Source organism: Oncorhynchus nerka, linkage group LG20 (assembly GCF_034236695.1).
Source record: "Oncorhynchus nerka isolate Pitt River linkage group LG20, Oner_Uvic_2.0, whole genome shotgun sequence".
NCBI lineage: Eukaryota > Metazoa > Chordata > Actinopteri > Salmoniformes > Salmonidae > Oncorhynchus > Oncorhynchus nerka.
In genome coordinates this window covers 22570429-22595190 of record NC_088415.1, presented here as the reverse complement: position 1 = coordinate 22595190, position 24762 = coordinate 22570429, and the positions used below count along the sequence as shown (strand labels likewise).

The 24762-nt window shown below is 42.9% G+C and overlaps 2 protein-coding genes across 5 annotated transcripts in view; both read left to right on the top strand.

The window, feature by feature from the left end:
• Positions 1–1831, top strand: part of LOC115101862 (interleukin-17 receptor C-like) — a 22501-nt gene extending 20670 nt beyond the window's left edge. For all 4 annotated transcript variants that reach the window (XM_065005309.1, XM_065005311.1, XM_065005308.1 and 1 more), the window contains one exon: positions 1–1831. This exon is cut by the window's left edge and continues 1108 nt beyond it. The gene's annotated coding sequence lies outside the window, so the exon portion shown is untranslated.
• A 1060-nt stretch (positions 1832–2891) lies between these two features.
• LOC115102079 (interleukin-17 receptor C-like) lies at positions 2892–24144 on the top strand. Its single transcript, XM_029621644.2, is given in 19 exon segments — positions 2892–2993; positions 3200–3606; positions 8456–8480; positions 8599–8727; positions 9158–9268; positions 9456–9562; positions 9710–9818; positions 11602–11643; positions 16364–16503; positions 16611–16667; positions 16807–16864; positions 16966–17204; positions 17309–17359; positions 17487–17538; positions 18044–18139; positions 18304–18342; positions 18590–18788; positions 18790–19355; positions 19358–24144. Coding segments are annotated over 18 exon segments (2169 nt in total). The 5' UTR covers positions 2892–2993; positions 3200–3489; the 3' UTR covers positions 19390–24144.
• Positions 24145–24762: the final 618 nt, after the last annotated feature.

The following is a 24762-nucleotide window of genomic DNA, read 5'->3' as shown; positions in this document are numbered from 1 at the left end:
ATTACCACAGTCAAAGGGGGTATTGATAAAACTACTAAGAGAACCTACCACTTGATTTGCCTGTGGTGAAGAGTAGGTAAATATTCTCCTCTGGGCTACATCCCACATATGTCCACAGTTTATGCTTTTTATGCTGAGTGTACAGTTTGAACCTGAACCTAAAGCCACACATCAGCCTTATCTAAGTGGGTATGCCTGAAAGTAAGGTTGTAACTTCCACTTAGTGTATAGAACTGGATACCCTCACCACAGGTGCTCCAGTGAAGAGAAAGGACATACTTCATCATTCTCAATGTCAACAGTAGATGATCAAATAATGTGATATCTTTGCTCTGAGGGCACAAACTGTATATCCAAACTGTTGTTTTACCCAAGCCTCCACTTTCCACATGACTGTCAGATCCTTTCAAGAACATTTCAAAATGTATTTGTACTGAAGTACACAGCATCAACGTGCCCCATCTTGAACCAGCATCTGTCCATCTCTCAAACTGGTTGACTGTAGAACTGCTTGGTTATGCACAGTGCCATAGAGGATTATGGATGCTATATTATCTATGTATGGGTATAGAGACCATTCCTACACAGCTCTATAGCAACCGGTCTACTCCAATGAGCTCCTATGGACTGTGTACTGTAACCTACTGTATATAAGAAATAGACACCTTAGTGACTCCTTCTTTAGTCCAAGGATATTATGGTTTTAATTTGAATAATTTAAGACTTTGTTATCAGAATATTTCACTTTGCAGTATATAGTTATTATCAACATAGCATTCAACAAAGATAAAATGACTTCTGTATTAATCATGTATTTTCTCATTGCAGCTCTTATTAATTCAGATAGACTTTTGTTCAATTAAAATGAATATTTAAGTGTTGATTTACTTAATGGACACACAGTGCAGACTTAGAGCCTGTTATAGTATCAAAGCCTGACATTTATCATTTGAATATAAGAAATTAGCAGATGCTTTTATCCAAAGCAGCTTACAGTCATGTGTGCATACATTTTATGTACAGGTGGTCCCAGGAATCAAACCCCCTATCCTGGCACTGCAAGCAGCATGCTTTACCAACTGAGCTACAGTTCTTTAATATTATACTACTGCTAGTAAGCCCCTTCAGATTGGCAGTGAACAAATATTATTCAAATATCACCAACGACTCACATTCCATTCTCCCACCAAGTCAGTGAAGCCACGGGCTACAACGGTAGACTGTATGCAAAGCATCTGGAGTCTTATACCGTAACACAGATGTTTTCCAGCTACACTTTTCAGTAGTAGGTTGTGTTTGGAAATAAGCAGTTAACAGAGACAGAGCAGTTTTCCTTCAAGTTTAAACTGGCAATATGTCATTACTATATATTAATTATATATACCCATTTATTCTTGAAGAATATAACCTAATAAGGCCTCATTGAGCTTAGTTCAACTGGCATACCCCATCAGAAACCAAAATAATATTTTGCTTGTTTTACTGCACTTTTTCGAAACAAGGTTATTGTAAACATCCACTGCATAACCCCGAGCCTGAAAACATGCTTAAAAGGATCATTGTGATGTCATGGATGGTCAGCTCTTGCATCCATAGCTCTGAGAGTGGTTATGTTTCTTCAGCCCCATCCCTCAGGTTGTTTACTGAAACAGTGGCAGGGAAACACTGTTGTTGTTTGAACTGCAGATTGCCCCCTTTAAAATGAACTGTATTCAGAACAAACGTTTATGCGTTTACCCTGTCTATCATTCTACCATTGTGTGTGGGCTTATAAGTGCCTGTTGCATACATTTTGAAATGCTCTTTTGTCAAATAAAATAAATGTGTATTATTTTGTAAATATCCTTCACTTTGATATTAGCTGTTGGCCTCATAAAAATAACTTCTGTATTTATGCTTTCTATAGACAATCTTCTTCTATGTATTATCTATGGTAAGTTTGTCTTAAAGTCCATCATGCTTATCTTTCTGACAGCAGCTAAGCAAACATACATCAACATTATTCCCTCAGGCATCTGTGTGGAAAAGGTGGCTATTTAAAGCTTGTCAACATTGCAGGTGTGTGATGATAGGTTCTCTCCATTAAACTGAACTCAGAACAACCTGTCATTTCTGCCCCACTCAACCGGTTGATGTTATCAGTAAAACAAATGAGCTGACAGCCGGATGATGTTGCGAAACAACAAGCCAGACTTACAGGACTGATCAGATGAAAAAATGGAAAAACTACTGTATGTATGGCATAGAGTACATACTGTACCTGGCATAGCCCATCTCTAACCTGCATCTAACCATCTCATTCATACCCCGGCTTAGTCAACAAGCTAACAAACAAACAAAGTCTGTTTCAACATTTTCCAGATATGTGTAACAAACTAATGCAAAAGAATAATAAAATGTGTGTGTGTGTGTGTGCCTGTGCCAATGAATTCCTGGGATCAGACCATAAAGCATGAAACAGCTGAAACCTGACAGCCTGCCCTGAGAGTGGCTATGGAACAATGACTGCCTACTTTAGGTATTTACCTCTGTTCACCTCTCATGCCAATCTCAGGTCCCTAGTTAATGGTTAAGCTTTTATGGAGAAAGAAAAGCTAACAATGTTTCATTTCAGGCTTATAAGACTCGACCTTAGGGGTTTAGCCTACTGCAACTGAACTTCTGTAAATTATGTGCCTGCCTGTTAGTGGACTATGGAAAGCAGCAGAGTTTGTATAAGCATCATTTTCAGAACTACTGGACTCATGGTTTACTTAAAAAGCTAAATAGCAAGAAATCTAACTGCCAACCCCATGCAGTGAAATTGAGCCACCTTTTCAGGTAAACACACCTCCCCTCTGTCCTCCTCCGGACTGTCACACACTCACTCTACATTCATAGAATGCCATTTAGATATTTTCAGGAGATTGGGTGTAGTGTCACAGAGCACCCACATCACTAGCTAGAGAACTGTCCATTAACCTGATACAGGAGGTGCATGTCCACACACAACTGTAAGTCAAATTGAAGTTAACCTTTGAAATTGAAATATTAATTAGTTGCTCTGCATCGATATATGAATTACATACAGTTATTAGTTAGTTCTGTGCTTGAGAAATGTATCTTATTCAATACAGAAATGTAGCCTGCTTAAAGTTTTAGTAGCCTACTTCAGCTAGCAATTTATTAACTCCCCCCCCCCCCCTTCTCTCTCCCTCAGCCAGGTTGGATCCTGTTAAGCCTACCTGTCTCCAGTAGCCCAGGATCTTCGGCAGGTCCTGTTTCAGTGCCCAGGAAGAACGCACTGGGAAACACTGCGACTTTGGAGGACTGCCCGTACATGTTGGGTTGTGACAAGTATAATTATTTTGCCTCTAGGTAATGGTGTTAGAATCAGCCTGATCTGCGCAACTACCTCCACTTTTCCAGACAGACTTTCCGGACAGGGCACTGGCACAAGAAGGCCTGGACCTTGGACGCAGAAGCTCTGTACGGCGTGTTGTAGTACCAATGGCTCGCCTGTTCCCTTGCACTCACTTTGTCCTACTGTTACTGCTGCAGCTAACGTCCCCATCTGCAGGTGCACTAGAGATGATAGATGGCGCAAATCGACTCACCTGCGACCAGGTAAAAGAAGGAGCAAATTAACATGAGGCCTGTCAGGTTTTCTTAAATTGTTTATTGATTTTTAAAAATTATTTCAATTATGAAGCTAATAGTGCAAGTACTGTATTTAGACTACATACTGATAAGGTATAGCTATTGCATAAAAGTATGATTGGTAAGTATCCTTGGGACGTCCTTACTCCATTGAAGTTGACATTTAAAATGGTTAAGGTAAGGGTTAAGGGTTATGGTTAAGGTCAAGGTAAGGGTAGGGGTTAAGTTTAGGGTTAGGTTTTAGAGTAAGGACGTCCCAAGGATCCCGGATAGTGTAATTACACTATAACAATAAGGACCCCTTAAAATGAAGCGTTACCATATGGTTGTATAGTTTTAGCATTATGACAGTCTACTCAGATTGTTCTCTGATGATGTTGGATGGGGTCATGGAATGTTTTGGCCTGTAGTTTCCATTAAGTCGGATGTTGTGCATGTTGGTGTGATCTGTACTACAACAATGTTTGAGTATAACTGCTTATGAGAATCCCACCTGTACCACCCTATTTATTTTGTGTACTCAGGACAGCCTCAGGTCAATCATATATGTGTGTGCTTGTGTGCTTGGATGTGCATGTGCACACTTGTGTTGCTTTCTTTACCACATGTAAATGAATGTGGACTTTGTATGTGTTTATATGAGTGTGTGGGGGGTGAGCTGTCATATGTGGAGGACACATGCAAAACCAACCACACAGACAAGCTTTAGTTGACGTGCACACGTACCATGCACAGCCATATGTCGTATCTAATAATACCCCATAATGACAAGCAAAAACAGGTTTTTATAAATATTTGCAAAAAAGAATAATACATTTACATAAGTATTCAGACCCTGTCTTGGCTGTGTGCTTAGGGTTGTTGTCCTGTTGGAAGGTGAACCTTCGCCCCAGTCTGAGGTCCTGAGACCTCTGGAGCAGGTTTTCATCAAGGATATCTCTGTACTTTGCTCCGTTTATCTTTCCCTTGATCCTGACTAGTCTCCCAGTCCCTGCTGCTGAAAAACACCCCCACAGCATGATGCTGCCACCACCATGCTTCACCGTAGGGATGGTGCCAGGTTTCCTCATGACGTGACGCTTGGCATTCAGGCTAAAGACAATCTTGTTCATCAGACCAGATAATCTTGTTTCTCATGGTCAGAGATTCCTTTAGGTGCCTTTAGGCAAACTCCAAGTGGGCTGTCATGTGGCTTCTGTCTGGCCACTCTACCATAAAGGCCTAATTGGTGGAATGCTGTAGAGATGGTTGTCCTTCTGGATGATTCTCTCATCTCCACAGAGGAACTCTGGAGCTCTGTCAGAGGGACCATCAAGTTTTTGGTCACCTCCCTGACCAAGGCATTTCTCCCCCGATTGTTCAGTTTGGCCAGGTGGCCAGCTCTAGGAAGAATCTTGGTGGTTCCTGTCAAGTGTCAGTTGTGCAGAGGTGAGGACGGAGTCAGGTGCAGGACACAGAACTGAGTAAAACAACGTACTTTACTCTGAAAAATAATCAGCCAATAAATCCACGCAGGGATAACAAACCCTAACACAAAACCAGGAACAATCATGCACAAAACATAATGAGAACCAGAGGGTTAAATAGGGAAATAATAATAATGTAATGGGAACCAGGTGTGTACAATCAAGACAAAACAAATGGAAAAAGAAACGTGGATCGGTGGCAGCTAGAAAGCCGGTGACGACGACCGCCGAATGCCGCCCAAACAAGGAGAGGCACCAACTTCGGCGGAAGTCGTGACAGTTCCAAACTTCTTCCATTTAAGAATGATGGAGGCCATTGTGTTCTTGGGGACCTTCAATGCTGCAGACATTTTTTGTTACCCTTCCCCAGATCTGTGCCTCGACACAACCCTGTCTTGGAGCTCTATGGACAATTCCTTCGACCTCTTGGCTTGGTTTTTGCTCTGACATGCACTGTCAACTGCGGAATCTTATAGAGACAGGTCTGTGCCTTTCCAAATCATGTCCAATTTTTGAATTTACCACAGGTGGTCTCAAATCAAGTTGTAGAAACATCTCCAGGATGATCAATGGAAACAGGATGAGCTCAATTTCGAGTCTCATAGCAAAGGGTCTGAATGCTTATGTGCAGTTGAAGTTGGAAGTTTACTTTCACTTAGTTTGGGGTCATTAAAACTCATTTTTCAACCATTCCACAATTTTTTTGTTAAGTCGATCAGGACATCTACTTTGTGCATGACGCAAGTAATTTTTCCAACAATTATTTACAGACAGATTATTTCACTTATAATTCACTGTATCACAATTCCAGTGGGTCAGAAGCTTACATACACTTAAGTTTTTATTTTTATTTAATTTTACCCCTTTTTCTCCCCAATTTCGTGGTATCCAATTGTTGTTTTTTTATTAGCTACTATCTTGTCTCATCGCTACAACTCCCGTACGGGCTCGGGAGAGACGAAGGTTGTTGTAGTAGCTACTATCTTGCCTCATCGCTACAACTCCCGTACGGGCTCGGGAGAGACGAAGGTTCTTGTAGTAGCTACTATCTTGCCTCATCGCTACAACTCCCGTACGGGCTCGGGAGAGACGAAGGTTGAAAGTCATGCGTCCTCCGATACACAACCCAACCAAGCCGCACTGCTTCTTTACACAGCGCGCATCCAACCTGGAAGCCAGCCGCACCAATGTGTCGGAGGAAACACCGTGCACCTGGCAACCTTGGCAACACACTGCGCCGGGCCTGCCACAGGAGTCGCTGGTGCGCGATGAGACAAGGACATCCCTACCTGCCAAACCCTCCCTAACCCGGACGACGCTAGGCCAATTGTGCGTCGCCCCACGGACCTCCCGGTCGCGGCCGGTTACGACAGAGCCTAGGCGCGAACACAGAGTCTCTGATGGCACAGCTGGCGCTGCAGTACAGTGCCCTTAACCACTGCACCACCCGGCCCAACATACACTAAGTTGACTGTGCCTTTAAACAGCTTGGAAAATTCCAGAAAATGATGTCATGGCTTTAGAAGCTTCTGATAGGCTAATTGACATCATTTGAGTCAATTGGAGGTGTACCTGTGGATATATTTCAAGGCCTACCTTCAAACTCAGTGCCTCTTTGCTTGACATCATGGGAAAATCCAAATTAATCAGCCAAAACAAATGGTAGACCTCCACAAGTCTGGTTCATCCTTGGGAGCAATTTGCAAATCCCATGTTCATCTGTACAAACAATAGTATTCAAGTATAAACACCATGGGACCACGCAGCCATCATACCGCTCAGGAAGGAGACGCGTTCTGTCTCCTAGAGATGAACGTACTTTGGTGCGAAAAGTGCAAATCAATCCCAGAACAACAGCAAAGGACCTTGTGAAGATGCTGGAGGAAACAGGTACAAAAGTATCTATATCCACAGTAAAACAAGTCCTATGTCGACATAACCTGAAAGGCCGCTCAGCAAGGAAGAAGCCACTGCTCCAAAACCGCCATAAAAAATCCAGACTACGATTGCAACTGCACATGGGGACAAAGATCGTACTTTTTGGAGAAATGTCCTCTGGTCTGATGAAACAAAAATAGAATTGTTTGGCCATAATGACCATTGTTATGTTTGGAGCAAAAAGGGGGAGGCTTGCAAGCCGAAGAACACCATCCAAACCGTGAAGCATGGTTGGCAGCATCATGTTGTGGAGGTGCTTTGCTGCAGGAGGGACTGGTGCACTTCACAAAATAGATGGCATCATGAGGAAAAAGTATGTGGATATATTGAAGCAACATCAGTCGGGAAGTTAAAGCTTGGTCGCAAATGGGTCTTCCAAATGGACAATGACCCCAAGCATACTTCCAAAGTTGTGGCAAAATGGCTTAAGGACAACAAAGTCAAGGTATTGGAGTGGCCATCACAAAGCCCCGACCTCAATCCTATAGAAAACCTGTGGGCAGAACTGAAAAAGTGTTCGCGCAAGGAGACCTACAAATTACACCAGCTCTGTCAGGAGGAATGGGCCAAAATTCACCCAACTTATTGTGGGAAGCTTGTGGAAGGCTACCCGAAACGTTTGACCCAAGTTAAACAATTTAAAGGCAATGCTACCAAATACTAATTGAATGTATGTAAACTTCTGACCCACTGGGAATGTGATGAAAGAAATAAAAGCTGAAATAAATCATTCTCTCTACTATTATTCTGACATTTCACCTTCTTAAAATAATGTGGTGATCCTAGCTGACCTAAGACATGGAATTTTTACTAGGATTAAATGGCAGGAATTGTGAAAAACTGAGTTTAAATGTATTTGGCTAAGGTGTATGTAAACTTCAGACTTCAACTGTAAATAAGGTATTTCTATATTCACTTTGTCATTGTGGGGTATTGTGTGTAGATTGATGAGGATAAACAAAAAAATATAATCCATTTTAGAACAAGGGTTAACATAGCAAAATGTGGAAAACGGGAATGGGTCAGCGCTGGTTAAACACTTGATCAGTTTGAGTGAGCAGATTTATGTTTTGATTGACAGATGCGATGTACCTCAGTCTGTACTGTAGCACACACAGACACATCAAGGTTTTAATGCTCATTATGTATTCATGACCAGGCTCGAGCGTGACACCCAATCCTAGGGCTTGAGTGTTCCATCTCCACTGCTGTTGACCATTTCCAAGGATACGGTTCTGGGAGCAAGGTCATGAGAATTGACCTCTAGTGTAGTTGTGTGCAGTTAAACGGAAGAACATGTGTCACGTATATCAAGTGGAAGTATTACTATGTATTTAAATAATAATTACACAATCATATGTCTGGTCTGGTATGTTGTAAGAAATCACTCTCTCTCTGTGCTCTTTCCTTAGGGCCTGACTGACTGCAGTGTAAAAGGTGAGACCATACAAAGCATCATATATAGTCCATCATAAGCCAAAATATATTAGAACACTTATCATGACATTGACATCTCTCTCTCTCTATCGATTTCTCTGTCCCTTCTGCATCTTAGATGTTGCCTTTCCTGGCATGAAGGGTCCTGTGAAAGTTAGCCGGCTGGAGCTCAGCGTGTTTCTGTGTTGCACCAACGGCCAATACTGCAAACCCTGCCTGCGAGTCACGGTCTACTTCACAATCAAAGGTAGCCCTACGGCTTCAACCATTCAGTTGCAGCAGACACTATCATCATAGGCAACTACCATACCACTATCCCTAACTACACAACTAACCTTAACTCCAACAGGAAGTCACTGTGCCTGGGACAGGAGCATGCCATACCTACAGCAGGATTGTATTGATAGATTATATTGATAGGTTGTATTGATGTATTGATAGGTTGTATTGATAGGGTGTATTGATGTATTGATAGATTATATTGATAGGTTGTATTGATGTATTGATAGGTTGTATTGATAGGGTGTATGAATGTATTGATAGGTTCTATTGATAGGTTGTATTGATAGGTTGTGGGGCATTTGCAGGTTATTCTTAACTCTTGCTGTTCTCATTTGTTGATGCTGTTTCTGCTGTTCTCAGCACATGACATGTTGTTGCTGTTTCTGCTGTCCCAGATAAACATGAGGACCAGGAAGTGTCTGGTGACTACAGTGACGAAGATGACAGCTCTAACCAGAAGGAATTAAGAGAAGAGAGTCTCCTAGGGATGCCACGCAGCACAACAGGTAATCAAAAAGAGTGTGTCAAAAGAGAGAAAACACACCCACACACACTCCTTGGGCATACAAGTTGGTCAAGTAAAATAAATGAAAGTCACTCAATCTAAAGTTGTGGTTGACTGTTCATGTGTCTTTTGCACTTTCTCATGGTAAATAATACATTGTTTGTTGTCTCTCCTACTGTGTGTTCCAGCAGCTTCTGTAACCGTGTGTTACAGCTACCCAAACATTTTGAATCGCTGCAAAGAAGTGACATTTACATTGATCCATTCAGCTCTGGGGGACCAGCACCCTCCTGAGGTACACATTCCTTTTATCGCCTGTCATTAAACTGTTGTCTATTAAAAATGTTAGGGTTATTTTGGGTAACTTTGGGCACTGCTAGGGTTGTTTAGTGGAAAGAACATATAGCCTAGTATGTAATCGGTTCATGTTTGACTTCTGTAGCTGTGGCTGTCCATATTGTTGGAGCCAGAGCCAGTACAATATGGAAGTCCAGTCATCGTCCACGCATTATCTACCTCCGTTACCACCACTATCCCCTCCTTAGAAGATGGTAAGTGGCATTCTTTATACCACAATACCATAGCTGTACTATAAAGATGTTATTGATATGCATACACTACCGGTCAAAAGTTTTAGAACACTTACTCATTCAAGGGTTTTTCATTATTTAAATAATAGATATATAATATAGAATAATAGTGAAGACATCAAAACTATAAAATAACACATATGGAATCATGTAGTAACCAAAAAAGTGTTAAACAAATCAAAATATATTTAATATTTGAGATTCTTCCAATAGCAACCCTTTGCCTTGATGACAGTTTGCACACTCTCGGCATTCTCTCAACCAGCATCACCTGGAATGCTTTTCCAACAGTCTTGAAGGAGTTCCCACATATGCTGAGCACTTGTTGGCTCTTTTCCTTCGCTCTGCGGTCCCACTCATCCCAAACCATCTCAATTGGGTCAAAGTCAGGGGATTGTGGAGGCCAGGTCATCTGATGCAGCACTTAATCACTCTTCTTCTTGGTAAAATAGTCCTTACACAGCCTGGAGGTGTGTTTTGGGTCATTGTCCTGTTAAAAAACAAATTATAGTCCCACTAAGCTCAAACCAGATGGGATGGCGCATCGCTGCAGAATGCTGTGGCCATGCTGGTTAAGTGTGCCTTAAATTCTAAATAAATAACTGACAGTGTCACCAGCAAAGCAATCCCCACCATCACACCTCCTCCTCCATGCTTCACAGTGGGAACCACACATGTGGAGATCATCAGTTTACATACACGCGTCTCACAAAGACACGGAGGTTGGAACCAAACATCTCCAATTTGGACTCATCAGACCAAAGGACAGATTTCCACTGTTCTAATGTCCATTGCTTGTGTTTCTTGGCCCAAGCATATCTCTTCTTATTATTGGGGTCCTTTAGTAATGGTTTCTTTGCAGCAATTCGACCATGAAGACCTGATTCACACAGTCTCCTTTGAACAGTTGATGTTGAGATGTGTCTGTTACTTGAACTCTGTGAAGCATTTATTTGGACTGCAATCTGAGGTGCAGTTAATTCCCCCTTTAATTCCAACTCTAATGAACTTATCCTCTGCAGCAGAGGTAACTCTGGGTCTTCCTTTCCTGTGGCAGTCCTCATGAGAGCCAGTTTCATCATAGTGCTTGATGGTTTTCGACAGCCCTTGAACAAACTTAAAAAGTTCTTGAAATGTTCCATATTGACTGACCTTCATGCCTTAAAGTAATGATGGACTGTCATTTCTCTTTGCTTATTTGAGCTGTTCTTGCCATAATATGGACTTGGTCTTTTGCCAAATAGGGCTATCTTCTGTTTACCACCCCTACCTTGTCACAACACAACTGATTAGCTCAAACGCATTAAGAAGGAAAGAAATTCCTCAAGTTAACTGTTAAGAAGGCACACCTGTTAATTTAAGTGCATTCTAGGTGACTACCTCATGAAACTGTTTGAGAGAATGCCAAGAGTGTGCAAAGCTGTCATCAAGGCAAAGGATGGCTATTTGAAGAATCTCCAATTTAAAATATATTTTGATTTGCTTAACACTTTTTTGGTTACTACATGATTCCATGTGTTATTTAATAGTTTTGATGTCTTCACTATTATTCTACAATGTAGAAAATAGTAAAAAAATAAAGAAAAACCCTTGAATGGTTAGGTGTTCTAAAACTTTTGACTGGTAGTGTACATTCCTCAGATCATGAATTTTGACTACCCCTCTCTCTCTCTCTCTCTCTCTCTCTCTCTCTCTCTCTCTCTCTCTCTCTCTGTCTCTCTCTCTCCCCCACTCTATCTCTCAGTTTGTTCCCCTGACCTAGATAGTGTTGTGAAAGAATGTGATGGTGAGTCACTGTAATTTATAATGCAACCCTGCATCCCCATAGTATTATACTGTACCTGCTTTAGTTTAAACCTTTACGTCTCTTATTGATTGACATTTGATATACAGCACCAGTCAAACATTTGCACACACCTACTCATTCAAGGGTTCTTCTTTATATTTACTATTTTCTACATTGTAGAATAATAGTGAAGACCTCAAAACGATGAAATAACACATGGAATCATCTAGCAACCAAAAAAGTTTTAAACAAATCCAAATACATTTTAGATTTGAGATTCTTCAAAGTAGCCACCCTTTGCATTGATGACAGCTTTGCACACTCTTGGCAGTCTCTCAACCAGCTTCACCTGGAATGCTTTTCCAACAGTCTTGCAGGAGTTCCCTCATACGCTGAGCACTTGTTGGCTGCTTTTCCTTCACTCTGTGGTCCGACTCATCCCAAACTATCTCAATTTAGTTGGGTTTGGGTGATTGTGTAGTCTAGGTCATCTGACGCAGCACTCCATCACTCTCCTTCTTGGTCAAATAGCCATTACACAGCCTGGAGGTGTGTTTGGTCATTGTCCTGTTGAAAACAAATTATAGTCACATTAACCCCAAACCAGATGGGATGGCGTATTGCTGCAGAATGCTGTGGTAGCCATGCTGGTTAAGTGTACCTTGAATTCTAAATAAATCACAGACAGTGTCACCAGCAAAGCACCCCCACCATCACACCTCCCACATGCTTCATGGTGGGAACCACACATGCAGAGATCATCCGTTCACCTACTCTGCATCTCACAAAGACACGGCGGTTGGAACCAAACATCTCCAATTTGGACTCATCAGACCAGAGGACAGATTTCCATCGGTTTAATGTCCATTGCTTGTGTTTCTTGGCCCAAGCAAGTCTCTTCTTCTTATTGGTGTCCTTAGTAGTGGTTTCTTTGCAGCCATTTGACCCTGAAGGCCTGATTCATGCAGTCTCCTCTGAATAGTTGATGTTGAGATGTGTCTGTTATTTGAACTCTGTGAAGCATTTATTTGGGCTGCAATCTGAGGCTGGAAACTCTAATGAACTTATCCTCTGCAGCAGAGATAACTCTGTGTCTTCCTTTAATGTTTCGGTCTGGTGATGGACTGTTGTTTCTCTTTGCTTATTTGAGCTGTTCTTGCCATAATATAGACTTGGTCTTTTACCAAATAGGGCTGTTTTATTTTATTTCACCTTCACCTTTAACCAGGTAAGCTATTTGAGAACAAGTTCTCATTTGCAACTGCGACCTGGCCAAGATAAAGCATAGCAATTCGACACATACAGCAACACAGAGTTACACACGGAATAAACATAGTCAGTAATACAGTAGAACAAAAGGAAACAAAAAGTCTATATACAGTGAGTGCAAATGAAGCAAGATAAGGGAGTTAAGGCAATAAATAGGCCATGGTGGTGAAATAATTACAATATAGCAATTAAACACTGGAATGGTAGATGTGCAGAAGATGAATGTGCAAGTAGAGATACTGGAGTGCAAATGAGCAAGATAAATGAATAAATACTGTATGGGGATGAGGTAGGTAGATAGATGGGCTGTTTACAGATGGGCTATGTACAGGTGCAGTGATCTGTGAGCTGCTCTGACAGCTGGTGATTAAAGCTAGTGAGGGAGATATGAGTCTCCATCTTCAGAGATTTTTGCAGTTCGTTCCAGTCATTGGCAGCAGAGAACTGGAAGGAAAGACGACCAAATTAGGATTTGGCTTCGGGGGTGACCAGTAAGATATAACTGCTGGAGCGCATGCTACTAGTGGGTACTGTTATGGTGACCAGTGAGCTGAGATACGGCGGGGCTTTACCTAGCAGAGACTTGTAGATAATCTGTAGCCAGTGGGTTTGGCGATGAGTATGAAGCGAGGGACAACCAACGAGAGCGTACAGGGCGCAATGGTGGGTAGTGTATGGGGCTTTGGTGACAAAACGGATGGCACTGTGATAGACTGCATCCAGTTTGTTGAGTAGAGTGTTGGAGGCTATTTTATAGATGACATCACCAAAGTCGAGGATCGGTAGGATAGTCAGTTTTACGAGGGTATGTTTGGCAGCATGAGTGAAGGATGCTTTGTTGTGATATAGGAAGCCAATTCTAGATGTAATTTTGGATTGGAGATGCTTAATGTGAGTCTGGAAGGAGAGTTTACAGTCTAACCAGACACCTAGGTATTTGTAGTTGTCCACGTATTCTAAGTCAGAGCCGTCCAAAGTATTGATGCTAGATGGGCGAGCAGGTGCGGGCAGTGATCGTTTGAATACCATGCTTTTCGTTTTACTTGCATTTAAGAGCAGTTGGAGGCTACGGAAGGAGAGTTGTATGGCATTGAAGCTCGTCTGGAGGTTAGCTAACACAGTGTCCAAAGAGGGGCCAGAAGTATACAGAATGGTGTCGTCTGCGTAGAGGTGTACCAAAGAATCACCAGCAGCAAGAGCAACTTCATTGATGTATACAGAGAAGAGAGTCTGCCCGAGAATTGAACCCTGTGGCACCCCCATAGAGACTGCCAAATGTCCGGACAACAGGCCCTCCGATTTGACACACTGAACACTATCAGAGAAGTAGTTGGGGTACCAGGCGAGGCAATCATTTGAGAAACCAAGGCTGTTGAGTCTGCCAATAAGAATGTGGTGATTGACTGAGTCGAAAGCCTTGGCCAGGTCGATGAATACGGCTGCACAGTAATGTCTCTTATTGATGGCAGTTATGATGTCATATAGGACCTTGAGCGTGGCTGAGGTGCACCCATGACCAGCTCTGAAATCAGATTGCATAGCGGAGAAGGTACGGTGGGATTTGAAATGGTTGGTAATCTGTTTGTTAACTTAGCTTTCGAAGACCTTAGAAAGACAGGGTAGGATAGATATAGGTCTGTAGCAGTTTGGGTCTAGAGTGTCTCCCCCTTTGAAGAGGGGGATGACCGTGTCAGCTTACCAATCTTTGGGAATCTCAGACGATACGAAAGAGAGGTTGAACAGGCTAGTAATAGGGGTTGCAACAATTTTGGCAGATAATTTTAGAAATAGAGGGTCCAGATTGTCTAGCCCGGCTGATTTGTAGGGGTCCAGATTTTGCAGCTCTTTCAGAACATCAGCTATCTGGATTTGGGTAAAGGAGAAATGGTGGGGGCTTTGGCAGGTTGCTGTGGAGGGTGCCGGGCAGTTGACCGGGGTAATAGCAGCCAGGTGGAAAGCATGGCCAGCCGTAGAGAAATGCTTATTGAAATTCTCAATTATAGTGGATTTATCGGTGGTGACAGTATTTCCTAGCCTCAGAGCAGTGGGCAGCTGGGAGGAGGTGCCCTTATTCTCCAGAACTTTTTTGAGTTAGTACTACAGGATGCAAATTTCTGTTTGAAAAAGCTAGCCTTAGCTTTCCTAACTGCCTGTGTGTATTTGTTCCTAACTTCCCTGAAAAGTTGCATATCATGGGGGCTATTCGATGCTAATGCAGAACGCCACAGGATGTTTTTGTGCTGGTCAAGGGCACACAGGTCTGGAGTGAACCAAGGACTATATCTATTCCTAGTTCTAAATTTGTTGAATGGGGCATGCTTATTTAAGATGGTGAGGAAGGCACTTTTAAAGAATATTCAGGCATCATCTACTGACGGGATGAGGTCAATGTCATTCCAGGATACCCCGGCCAGGCCAATTAGAAAGGCCTGCTCGCAGAAGTGTTTTAGGGAGCGTTTGACAGTGATGAGGGGTGGTTGTTTGGTGGCAGACCCATTACAGATGCAGGCAATGAGGCAGTGATCGCTGAGATCTTGATTGAAAACAGCAGAGGTGTATTTGGAGGGCAAGTTAGTTAGGATGACATCTATGAGGGTGCCCGTGTTTACGGATTTGGAGTTGTACCTGGTAGGTTCATTGATAATTTGTGTGAGATTGAGTGCATCAAGCTTGGATTGTAGGATGGCCGGGGTGTTAAGCATGTCCCAGTTTAGGTCACCTAGTAGCACGAGCTCAGAAGATAGATGGGGGGCAATCAATTCACATATGGTGTCGAGGGCACAGCTGGGGCAGAGGGTGGTCTATAGCAGGCGGCAACAGCGAGAGACTTGTTTCTGGAAAGGTGAATTTTTAGAAGTAGAAGCTCAAATTGTTTGTGTACAGACTTGGATAGTAATACAAAACTCAGCAGGCTATCTTTGCAGTAGATGCAACACCGCCCCCTTTGGCAGTTCTATCTTGGCGGAAAATGTTATAATTAGCGATCGAGATTTCAAGGTTTTTGGTGGTTTTCCTAAGCCAGGATTCAGACACGACTAAGACATCTGGGTTGGAAGAGTGTGATAACTTCTGTATACCATCCCTACCTTGTCACAACACAACTGATTGGCTCAAACCCATCAGGAAGGAAAGAAATTACACAAATGAACTTTTAACAAATCACACTTGTCAATTTAAATGCATTCCAGTTGACTAACACATGAAGCTGGTTGAGAGAATACAAAGCTTGTGCAAGGCTGTCACCAAGGCAAAGGGTGGCTACTTTGAAGAATCTCAGATATAAAATATATTTTGATTTATTTAAACTTTTTGGTTACTACATGATTCCATATTATTTCATAGTTTTGATGTTTTCACTATAATTCTACAATATCTAAAAATGGTAAAAACAAAGAAAAACCTTTGAATGAATAGGTGTGTCCAAAATTTTGACCGGTACTATATGTCTCAGCGCCCAAGCTCAGAGCTGTGATTGATAAGAAGAGAGGTGTGGCTGTGCTCCAACTGGACAGTTCTAACAAGACACCGACCAGTGAGATGGGCATGTGCCAGATGTTCGGGACTGGAGAACCTTGCAGATACCAGAAGTGGGTCAGTATGTATAAAGAAAAGTCACCATTTTTTTTTTACAAGGTCCAGCTGTGACCTCCTTACTCACTGTCACCTTCTCTTTCTCACACCCTTTCTTCTTCTTTCAGAGCCAGAGAGAGATGAGCATTCCTTTGAGGTCTATAGCGCCCTGTCTGTGCTTTCAGGTAAACATTGCTTGATCTTTCTGCAGCTCGGCATACCGAATCTAAGGAACAACTTGTTTCCAAAGCTGAATGGAATATTCATGATCATTGTCATGCAGGAGTCACTTGTGCACATTCCTTGTATGTTGCTTTACAACAGGTTTGGTGGAAGGGACATAATCTACGCAGAGAGATCTGCCCCTTCATGAACAACAAAGGTAAGGAGTTCAATCAGATTCCCTCCCTACTGCAGAACTCTTGACTCTGGACTGGAAACATTTGTTATTGTAACACCCAAATGTCTCCATTCCTCTCTCAGAGCTTTTCAGAAGAATGTGGGACAACAACGTGTCCTTGTCAGTGGAGGAGGCTCAGACGAAGGTGGGGAACGGCACAGTGCTGAGTTGGAACGTGACTGCCCCCTGTCGCCTGGAGGGGGAACTGTGGCTGTGTAGAAGGGGCTCAGCGGGGGGGCATTGCGAGGAGTTGAAGGGCTCCAGGCAGAGGATGCAGAAGCACACACATGCCGGGTGGACGCCCACTCTCCACGGACACTGGGTAAGGCCTACCGTGTGAGGTCGACTTACCCTTCACCTTTGACCTTACTGAGGACCTTACTGAATATGACTGTTGAGTTTCTGTTTCTGTTGTTTTTTTTTCAGAAAAGAGGAGAGTTCATCAATGTGAACCCTCATCCTGCTCTGTGTGTCCAGGTAAACACTTCTCCACTGACCTGTGGACAGAGTGCACTGTTTGAATGAAATTGTAAGCCTGTACTTACTCTGAAATGCAGTACTGTAAGTGTTTATGCCTGACACCGCACTGTTTCTTGTTGTCTAGATGAAAGTACAGGGGATGGATACAAAGCTGGATCCCGTGTGTCCATTTGCAAGTATGAATTTCACCCCTGAGGGTCAATATGTTAAATTTTATAAGGTTTACCTATAGTTCTAAACTGGTTGTATGATGTATTTGGCTGTACTAAGGATTGGTTAAATGGTCATCAATTCATTAATGCAACTGACCCACACTCTTAGAGAAAAGGTGCTATCTAGAAACCAAAATGGTTAATTTGCTGTCCCCATATGAGAACCCTTTGCAGAACCCATTTTGGTTCCAGGTAGAACCCTTTTCACAGAGGGTTCTACCTGGAACCAAAAATGGTTCTCCTATGGGTCAAAGGCGAAGAACCTTTTTGGAACCCTTTTTACTAAGAGTGAAATATACTGGATTATTAACAGGTTAGGTCTTTGGTTAATCTGTGTCTCTATAACGCGCAGCATAGAGATTAGTGCTAAATTAGCTAAAGAGCATATTTGGCAGAAATAATGGATGCGATGATGGATTATGAGGCATTGGTCCACAGCTGTATGTAATCAGACTGACTTCCCCTATAGCACCACGGAACCGATGGCTCCTGACTCTCCTAATAGGGCTGCTACTAATCTGTTTGGCAATACTTGGGGCCTACGTCATACATGGTGCTCTCAAAGGTTAGTGATGCAGCTATATATTATCAATATTATTACCTATCTCTGAAGCTAATCACTAAATGTATTAACTATATATGAATATAATATTACTAGCCTGGGTGCCAACCTGACATTTTCGGGTGCCAATCTCATCATTATTCTTGCACTTTTTATATTCACCACAGGATACGTGTGGAGATGGTTGAAAGATGAGGACATAAAAGGTAAGATAAGCCTTTAAAACATTCCCTCACAATTCACTGTCTCCAATTATATCTGAATCCAATTATATTATTTCTTCATGCTTCAGAAGAATAACCACCCTCTCTCTATCCCTTTTTTCTCTCTCTTCTTGGATCTCATTTCCTCGGCCGCTCTTCTCTTTCTGTCCTCCCCCCTCTCCCTCTCTTTCTCTCTCTCGTCTCTTTCTCCCCCCCCCCCTCTCCCTCTCCCTCTCCCTCTCTCTCCCAGGTGCAGTAGGAGGTGGCCACATTGTGTTGCTGTACCCTCCTGACAATGATCAGGCTGTGCTGGGTCTGGTGTGTCGTCTGGGCTTGTCCCTCTCCTCTCTGGGCTTCAGTGTATCTCTAGACCTGTGGAGCCAGGCCGAGCTCAGTGTCCTGGGACCAGTTCCATGGCTCCACTCCCGGCTTGATCGCCTGCAGAGACAGGGGGAAAGTGGTGCTGGTGCTGACCCAGGCAGCTTGGGAGAGGGCTGAGGAGTGGGGCAGTCGGGGCAGTCGGGGCTGGGAGAGGGATACTCTCTGGGGGAGGGGGTGTGACGAGGATGGGGAGTCAGGGGTGGGGTGTCGTTCTCCGTATTCGGATGTCTTCAGTGCCTCGCTCAGCTGCATTCTAGCGGACTACTTGCAGGGCCGCGCCGGCGAACGCTTCACCCTTGTGCAGTTTGAGTGTCTGCCTCCAGTCGGCTGCCGCCCCCTACCTGAGCTCTTCAGGGGGCTGCCGCTCTTCAGCCTCCCCTCCCAGAGCCTGGGCTTCCTGACTGAACTGGCTTTGGGGCGAGGTAGGGGGGCATCATCAGGGCGACGAAGGCGGGCAGGGGGGCTCAGGGCAGCCTCACGGGCACTGGCTGGGGGGCTGAGAGGGTTTGTGGGGGGTTCGGCAATGTTACGGCTGGCCGGGCTGCCCCAGGACTGTGTTGGTGCAGGGGTTGAGGACCCCTGGGAGTCTGTGCCGCTGCAGCCATGTCTCACCACCTCACCGTCCAGCCCTGACACCTGCCCAAGACCAGCGGGATGGACTGGGTCTAAGAGGGCAGGAGAGGCTGAGGAGGAACCAGGGGCCTGTTCCGCAGGATACTAACTGTGGCACTGACATACTATAATCCGATACTGGACATTAGGGCTTCAGGAGATGGTAGTTTGAAACTGTGTCTCATGTACCTTTGGAGCTACTGTCCAAAGTAGAGCATGACTTGTTAATATTGTAAATGATTAACTTTTGTGGTCCTGAAAAACTACTGTCAACTCCAGTTTAGAGATTGCTCAGTTTGGCTGGGCGGCCAGCTCTAGAGAGGTTCTGGATGGCTCCAAAGTTCTTCCATTTATGGTTCCAAAAATGGTTCTGTCCTATGTACAGTGCCTTCGGAAAGTATTCAGACCCCTTGAATGTTTCCTCCTTTTGTAACGTTACAATTTAAATCTAAAATGAATTCAATAAAAACAATTCCTCAACAATCTACAAACAATACCACATAATGACGAAGCTAAAAACAAATAAAAAACATACAAAAGTATTCAGACCCTTTGCTATGAGACTCGAAATTGAGCTCAGGTGCATCCTGTTTCCATTGATCATCCTTGAGATGTTTTTACAACTTGATTGGAGTCCACCTGTGGTAAATTCAATTGATTGGAAATTATTTGGAAATGACACACCTGTCTATATAAGGTTCCACAGTTGGCAATGCATGTCAAAGCAAAAACCAAGCCATGAGGTCGAAGAAATTGTCCGTAGAGACCCAAGAGAGCATTCTGTCGTGGCACAGATCTGGGGAAGAGTACCAAAAGAAATCTGCAGCATTGAAGGTCCCCAAGAACACAGTGGCTTCATTCTTAAATGGAAGAACTTTGGAATCACCAAGAATCTCTAGAGCTGGCCGCCCAGCCAAACTTAGCAATCGGGGGAGAAGGGCCTTGGTCAGGGAGGTGACCAAGAACCTAATGGTCACTCTGACATAGCTCTAGAGTTCCTCTGTGGAGATGGGAGAACCTTCCAGAAGGACAGCCATCTTTGCAGCACTCCACCAATCAGGCCTTTATGGTATAGTGGCCAGATGGAAGCCATTCCTCAGTAAAAGGCACATGACAGCCAGCTTGGAGTTTGGCAAAAGGCACCTAAAGACTCTCAGACCGTGAGAAACAAGATTCACTGGTCTGATAGAACCAAGATTAAACTATTTGGCCTGAATTCCAGGCATCACATCTAGAGGAAAGCTGGCACCATTGCTATGGTGGTGGCAGCATCATGCTCTGGGGATGTTTTTCAGCGGCAGGGACTGGGAGACTAGTCAGGATCGAGGGAAAGATGAACGGAGCAAAGTACAGAAAGATCCTCGATGAAAACCTGCTGCAGAGCGCTCAGGACCTTAGACTGGGGCAAATGTTCACCTTCCAACAGGACAATGACCTTAACCACAAAGCCAAAACAACGCAGGAGTGGCTTTGGGACAAGTCTCTGAATGTCCTTGAGTGGCCCAGCCAGAGCCCGGACTTGAACCCGTTCGAACATCTCTGGAGAAACCTGAAAATAGCTGTGCAGCGACGCTCCCCTTCCAACCAGAGCTTGAGAGGATCTGCAGAGAAGAATGGGTGAACCTCCCCAAATACAGTTGTGCCAAGCTTGTAGCTTCATACCCAATAATGTCTAAAAAATGTTTTTTGCTTTGTCATTATGGGGTATTGTGTGTAGAATAATGTGTGTAGATTGATGGGGGAAAAAACTATTTAATCAATTTTAGAGTAAGGCTGTAACCTAATCAAATGTATAAAAAGTCAAGGGGTCTGAATACTTTCTGAAGGCACTGTACATAGTCATTGAACACTGGTCACTTTTATAATGTTTACTTCCTGTTTTACCATTTCATATGTATATACTGTATTCTAATCAAGGTTCACCCTATATAACTACTGCTGTACACACCTTTCCTTTCCTATTCATATACTGTCAATACTGTCCATACCCTCCATTATATATACAGTGGGCAAAAAGTATTTAGTCAGCCACCAATTGTGCAAGTTCTCCCACTTAAAAAAGATGAGAGAGGCCTGTAATTTTCATCATAGGTACACTTAAACTATGACAGACAAAATGAGAAGAAAGAAATCCAGAAAATCACTTTTTAATGAATTTATTTGCAAATTATGGTGGAAAATAAGTATTTGGTCAATAACAAAAGTTTATCTCAATACTTTGTTATATACCCTTTGTTGGCAATGACAGAGGTCAAACGTTTTCTGTAAGTCATCACAAGGTTTTCACACACTGTTGCTGGTATTTTGGCCCATTCCTCCATGCAGATCTCCTCTAGAGCAGTGATGTTTTGCGGCTGTTGCTGGGCAACACGGACTTTCAACTCCCTCCAAAGATTTTCTATGGGGTTGAGATCTGGAGACTGGCTAGGCCACTCCAGGACCTTGAAATGCTTCTTACAAAGCCACTCCTTCGTTGCCCGGGCGGTGTGTTTGGGATCATTGTCATGCTGAAAGACCCAGCCACGTTTCATCTTCAATGCCCTTGCTGATGGAAGGAGGTTTTCACTCAAAATCTCACGATACATGGCCCCATTCATTCTTTCCTTTACACGGATCAGTCGACCTGGTCCCTTTGCAGAAAAACAGCCCCAAAGCCTGATGTCCCCAGCTCTCTGCAGGTCATTCACTAGGTCCCCTCGTGTGGTTCTGGGATTTTTGCTCACCGTTCTTGTGATCATTTTGACCCCACGGGGTGAGATCTTGCGTGGAGTCCCAGATCGAGGGAGATTATCAGTGGTCTTGTATGTCTTCCATTTCCTAATAATTGCTCCCACAGTTGATTTCCTCAAACCATTGCAGTTTCAGTCTTCCCAGCCTGGTGCAGGTCTACAATTTTGTTTCTGGTGTCCTTTGACAGCTCTTTGGTCTTGGCCATAGTGGAGTTTGGAGTGTGACTGTTTGAGGTTGTGGACAGGTGTCTTTTATACTGATAACAAGTTCAAACAGGTGCCATTAATACAGGTAACGAGTGGAGGACAGAGGAGCCTCTTAAAGAAGAAGTCTTGCTTGTGAGAGCCAGAAATCTTGCTTGTTTGTAGGTGACCAAATACTTATTTTCCACCATAATTTGCAAATAAATTCATTAAAAATCCTACAATGTGTTTTCTGGATTTTTTTTCTCATTTTGTGTGTCATAGTTTAAGTGTACCTATGATGAAAATTACAGGCCTCTCTCGTCTTTTTAAGTGGGAGAACTTGCACAATTGGTGGCTGACTAAATACTTTTTTGCCCCACTGTATATATATATATATACAGTACCAGTCAAAAGTTTGGACACATCTACTCAAGGGTTTTTCTTAATATTGAAGACATCAAAACTATGAAATAAAACGTATTGAATCATGTAGTAACTAAAAAAGTACATAAATGTTTATTTTAGAATCTTCAAAGTTTTATTTTTTCATCTTTATTTAACTAGGCTAGTCAGTTAAGAACAACTTCTTATTTTCAATGACGGCCTAGGAACAGTGGGTTAAACTGCCTGTTCAGGGGCAGAACGTCCGCTCGGGGTTTTGAACTTTGAACTAGTCCAACACTCTAACCACTAGGCTACTCTGCTGCTACCCTTTTCCTTGATGACAGCTTTGCAAACTCTTGGCATTCTCTCAAACAGCTTCATGAGGTAGTCACCTGGAAAGCATTTCAGTCAACAGGTGTGTCTTGTTACTAAAAGTTAATTTGTTAATTTGTGGAATTTATTTCCCCCGTAATGCGTTTGAGCCAATCAGTTGTGTTGTGACAAGGTAGCGGTGGTATACAGAAGATAGCCCTATTTGGTGAAAGACCAAGTCCATATTATGGCAAGAACAGCTCAAATAAGCAAAGAGAAACGGCAGTCCATCATTACTATAACACATGAAGGTTAGTCAATCTGGAAAATTTCAAGAACTTTGTTTCTTCAAGGCCAGTCACAAAAATCATCAAGCGCTATGATAGGGCGGAAGGGTAGCCTAGAGTGTTGGCCTAGAGTGTTGGACTAGTAATAAGAAGTGACATGCTTGGGCCAAGAAACACAAGCAATGGACATAAGACCAGTGGAAATCTGTCCTTTTGTCTGATGAGTCCAAATTTGAGACTTTTGGTTCCAACCGCCGTGTCTTTGTGAGATGCAGAGTAGGTGAACGGATGATCTCCGCATGTGTGGTTCCCACCGTGAAGCATGGAGGAGGAGGTGTGATGGTGTGGGATTGCATTGCTAGTGACACTGTCTGTGATTTATTTAGAATTCAAGGTACAATTTAACCAGCCTGGCTACCACAGCATGCTGCAGCAATACGCCATCCCATCTGGTTTGGGCTTAATGGGACTATCATTTTTTTTTCAACAGGACAATGACCCAAAACACACCTCCAGAATGGGTAATGGCTATTTGACCAAGAAGGAGAGTGATGGAGTGCTGCATTGTGGCCTCCACAATCACCTGACCTCAACCCAACTGAGATGGTTTGGGGATGAGTTGGACTGCAGAGTGAAGGAAAAGCAGCCAACAAGTGCTCAGCATATGTAATAACTCCTTCAAGACTGTTGGAAAAGCATTCCTCATGAAACTGGTTGAGAGACTGCCAAGAGTGTGCAAAGCTGTCATCAAGGCAAAGAGTGGCTACTTTGAAGAATCTAAAATGTATTTGGATTTGTTAAAAACTTTTTTGGTTGCTACATGATTCCATATGCGTTATTTCATAGTTTTGATGTCTTCACTATTATTCTACAATGTAGAAAATAGTAAATATAAATAAAAACCCTTGAATGAGTAGATGTGTCCAAACTTTTGACCGGTACTGTATATATATTTATATATATATATATATATTTAAATAATTTCTTAATTCCTTTATTTCTTTGGGGGGGAGGGGGGGGGGGGGGGGTGTATCGTTTTGTGTTGTTAGGTATACTGCACTGTTGAAGGTTGAAACATAAGCATTTTGCTGCACTAACATAACATCTGCAGAATATGTGCACTGTATGCGACCAATTAACATGTGATTCGTTTTTGTATTCATCCCTGACCTGTAAATGGGTGACATTGTTGTACTCAACAATTATCTTCGTTTCAAAATGTTATATGGTTAATTTGTAAAGTCATTTTTTTTACTAAGTGGTTTGTTGGTTAATTGTATAACATTTTATGCATTTGTGCGTTCTGTTATGGTGCAGTTCTATGTCGTGACTGGGTTATCCATCATCAGTAATAGGTATAAAGTGGTTTGCTTCTATTTTCTGTGTAATTTTTGTACTGTGCGTTTGTTGGCTATTTAGATATTATTATGTTTTAAGTGTTGAATTTTGCCGTTTTTCCAATCTTGAATGATTTACCTGTCTGACAGTCTATCAGGGCAAGGACCCATTCAACTTCTTTAAAACAAGACACG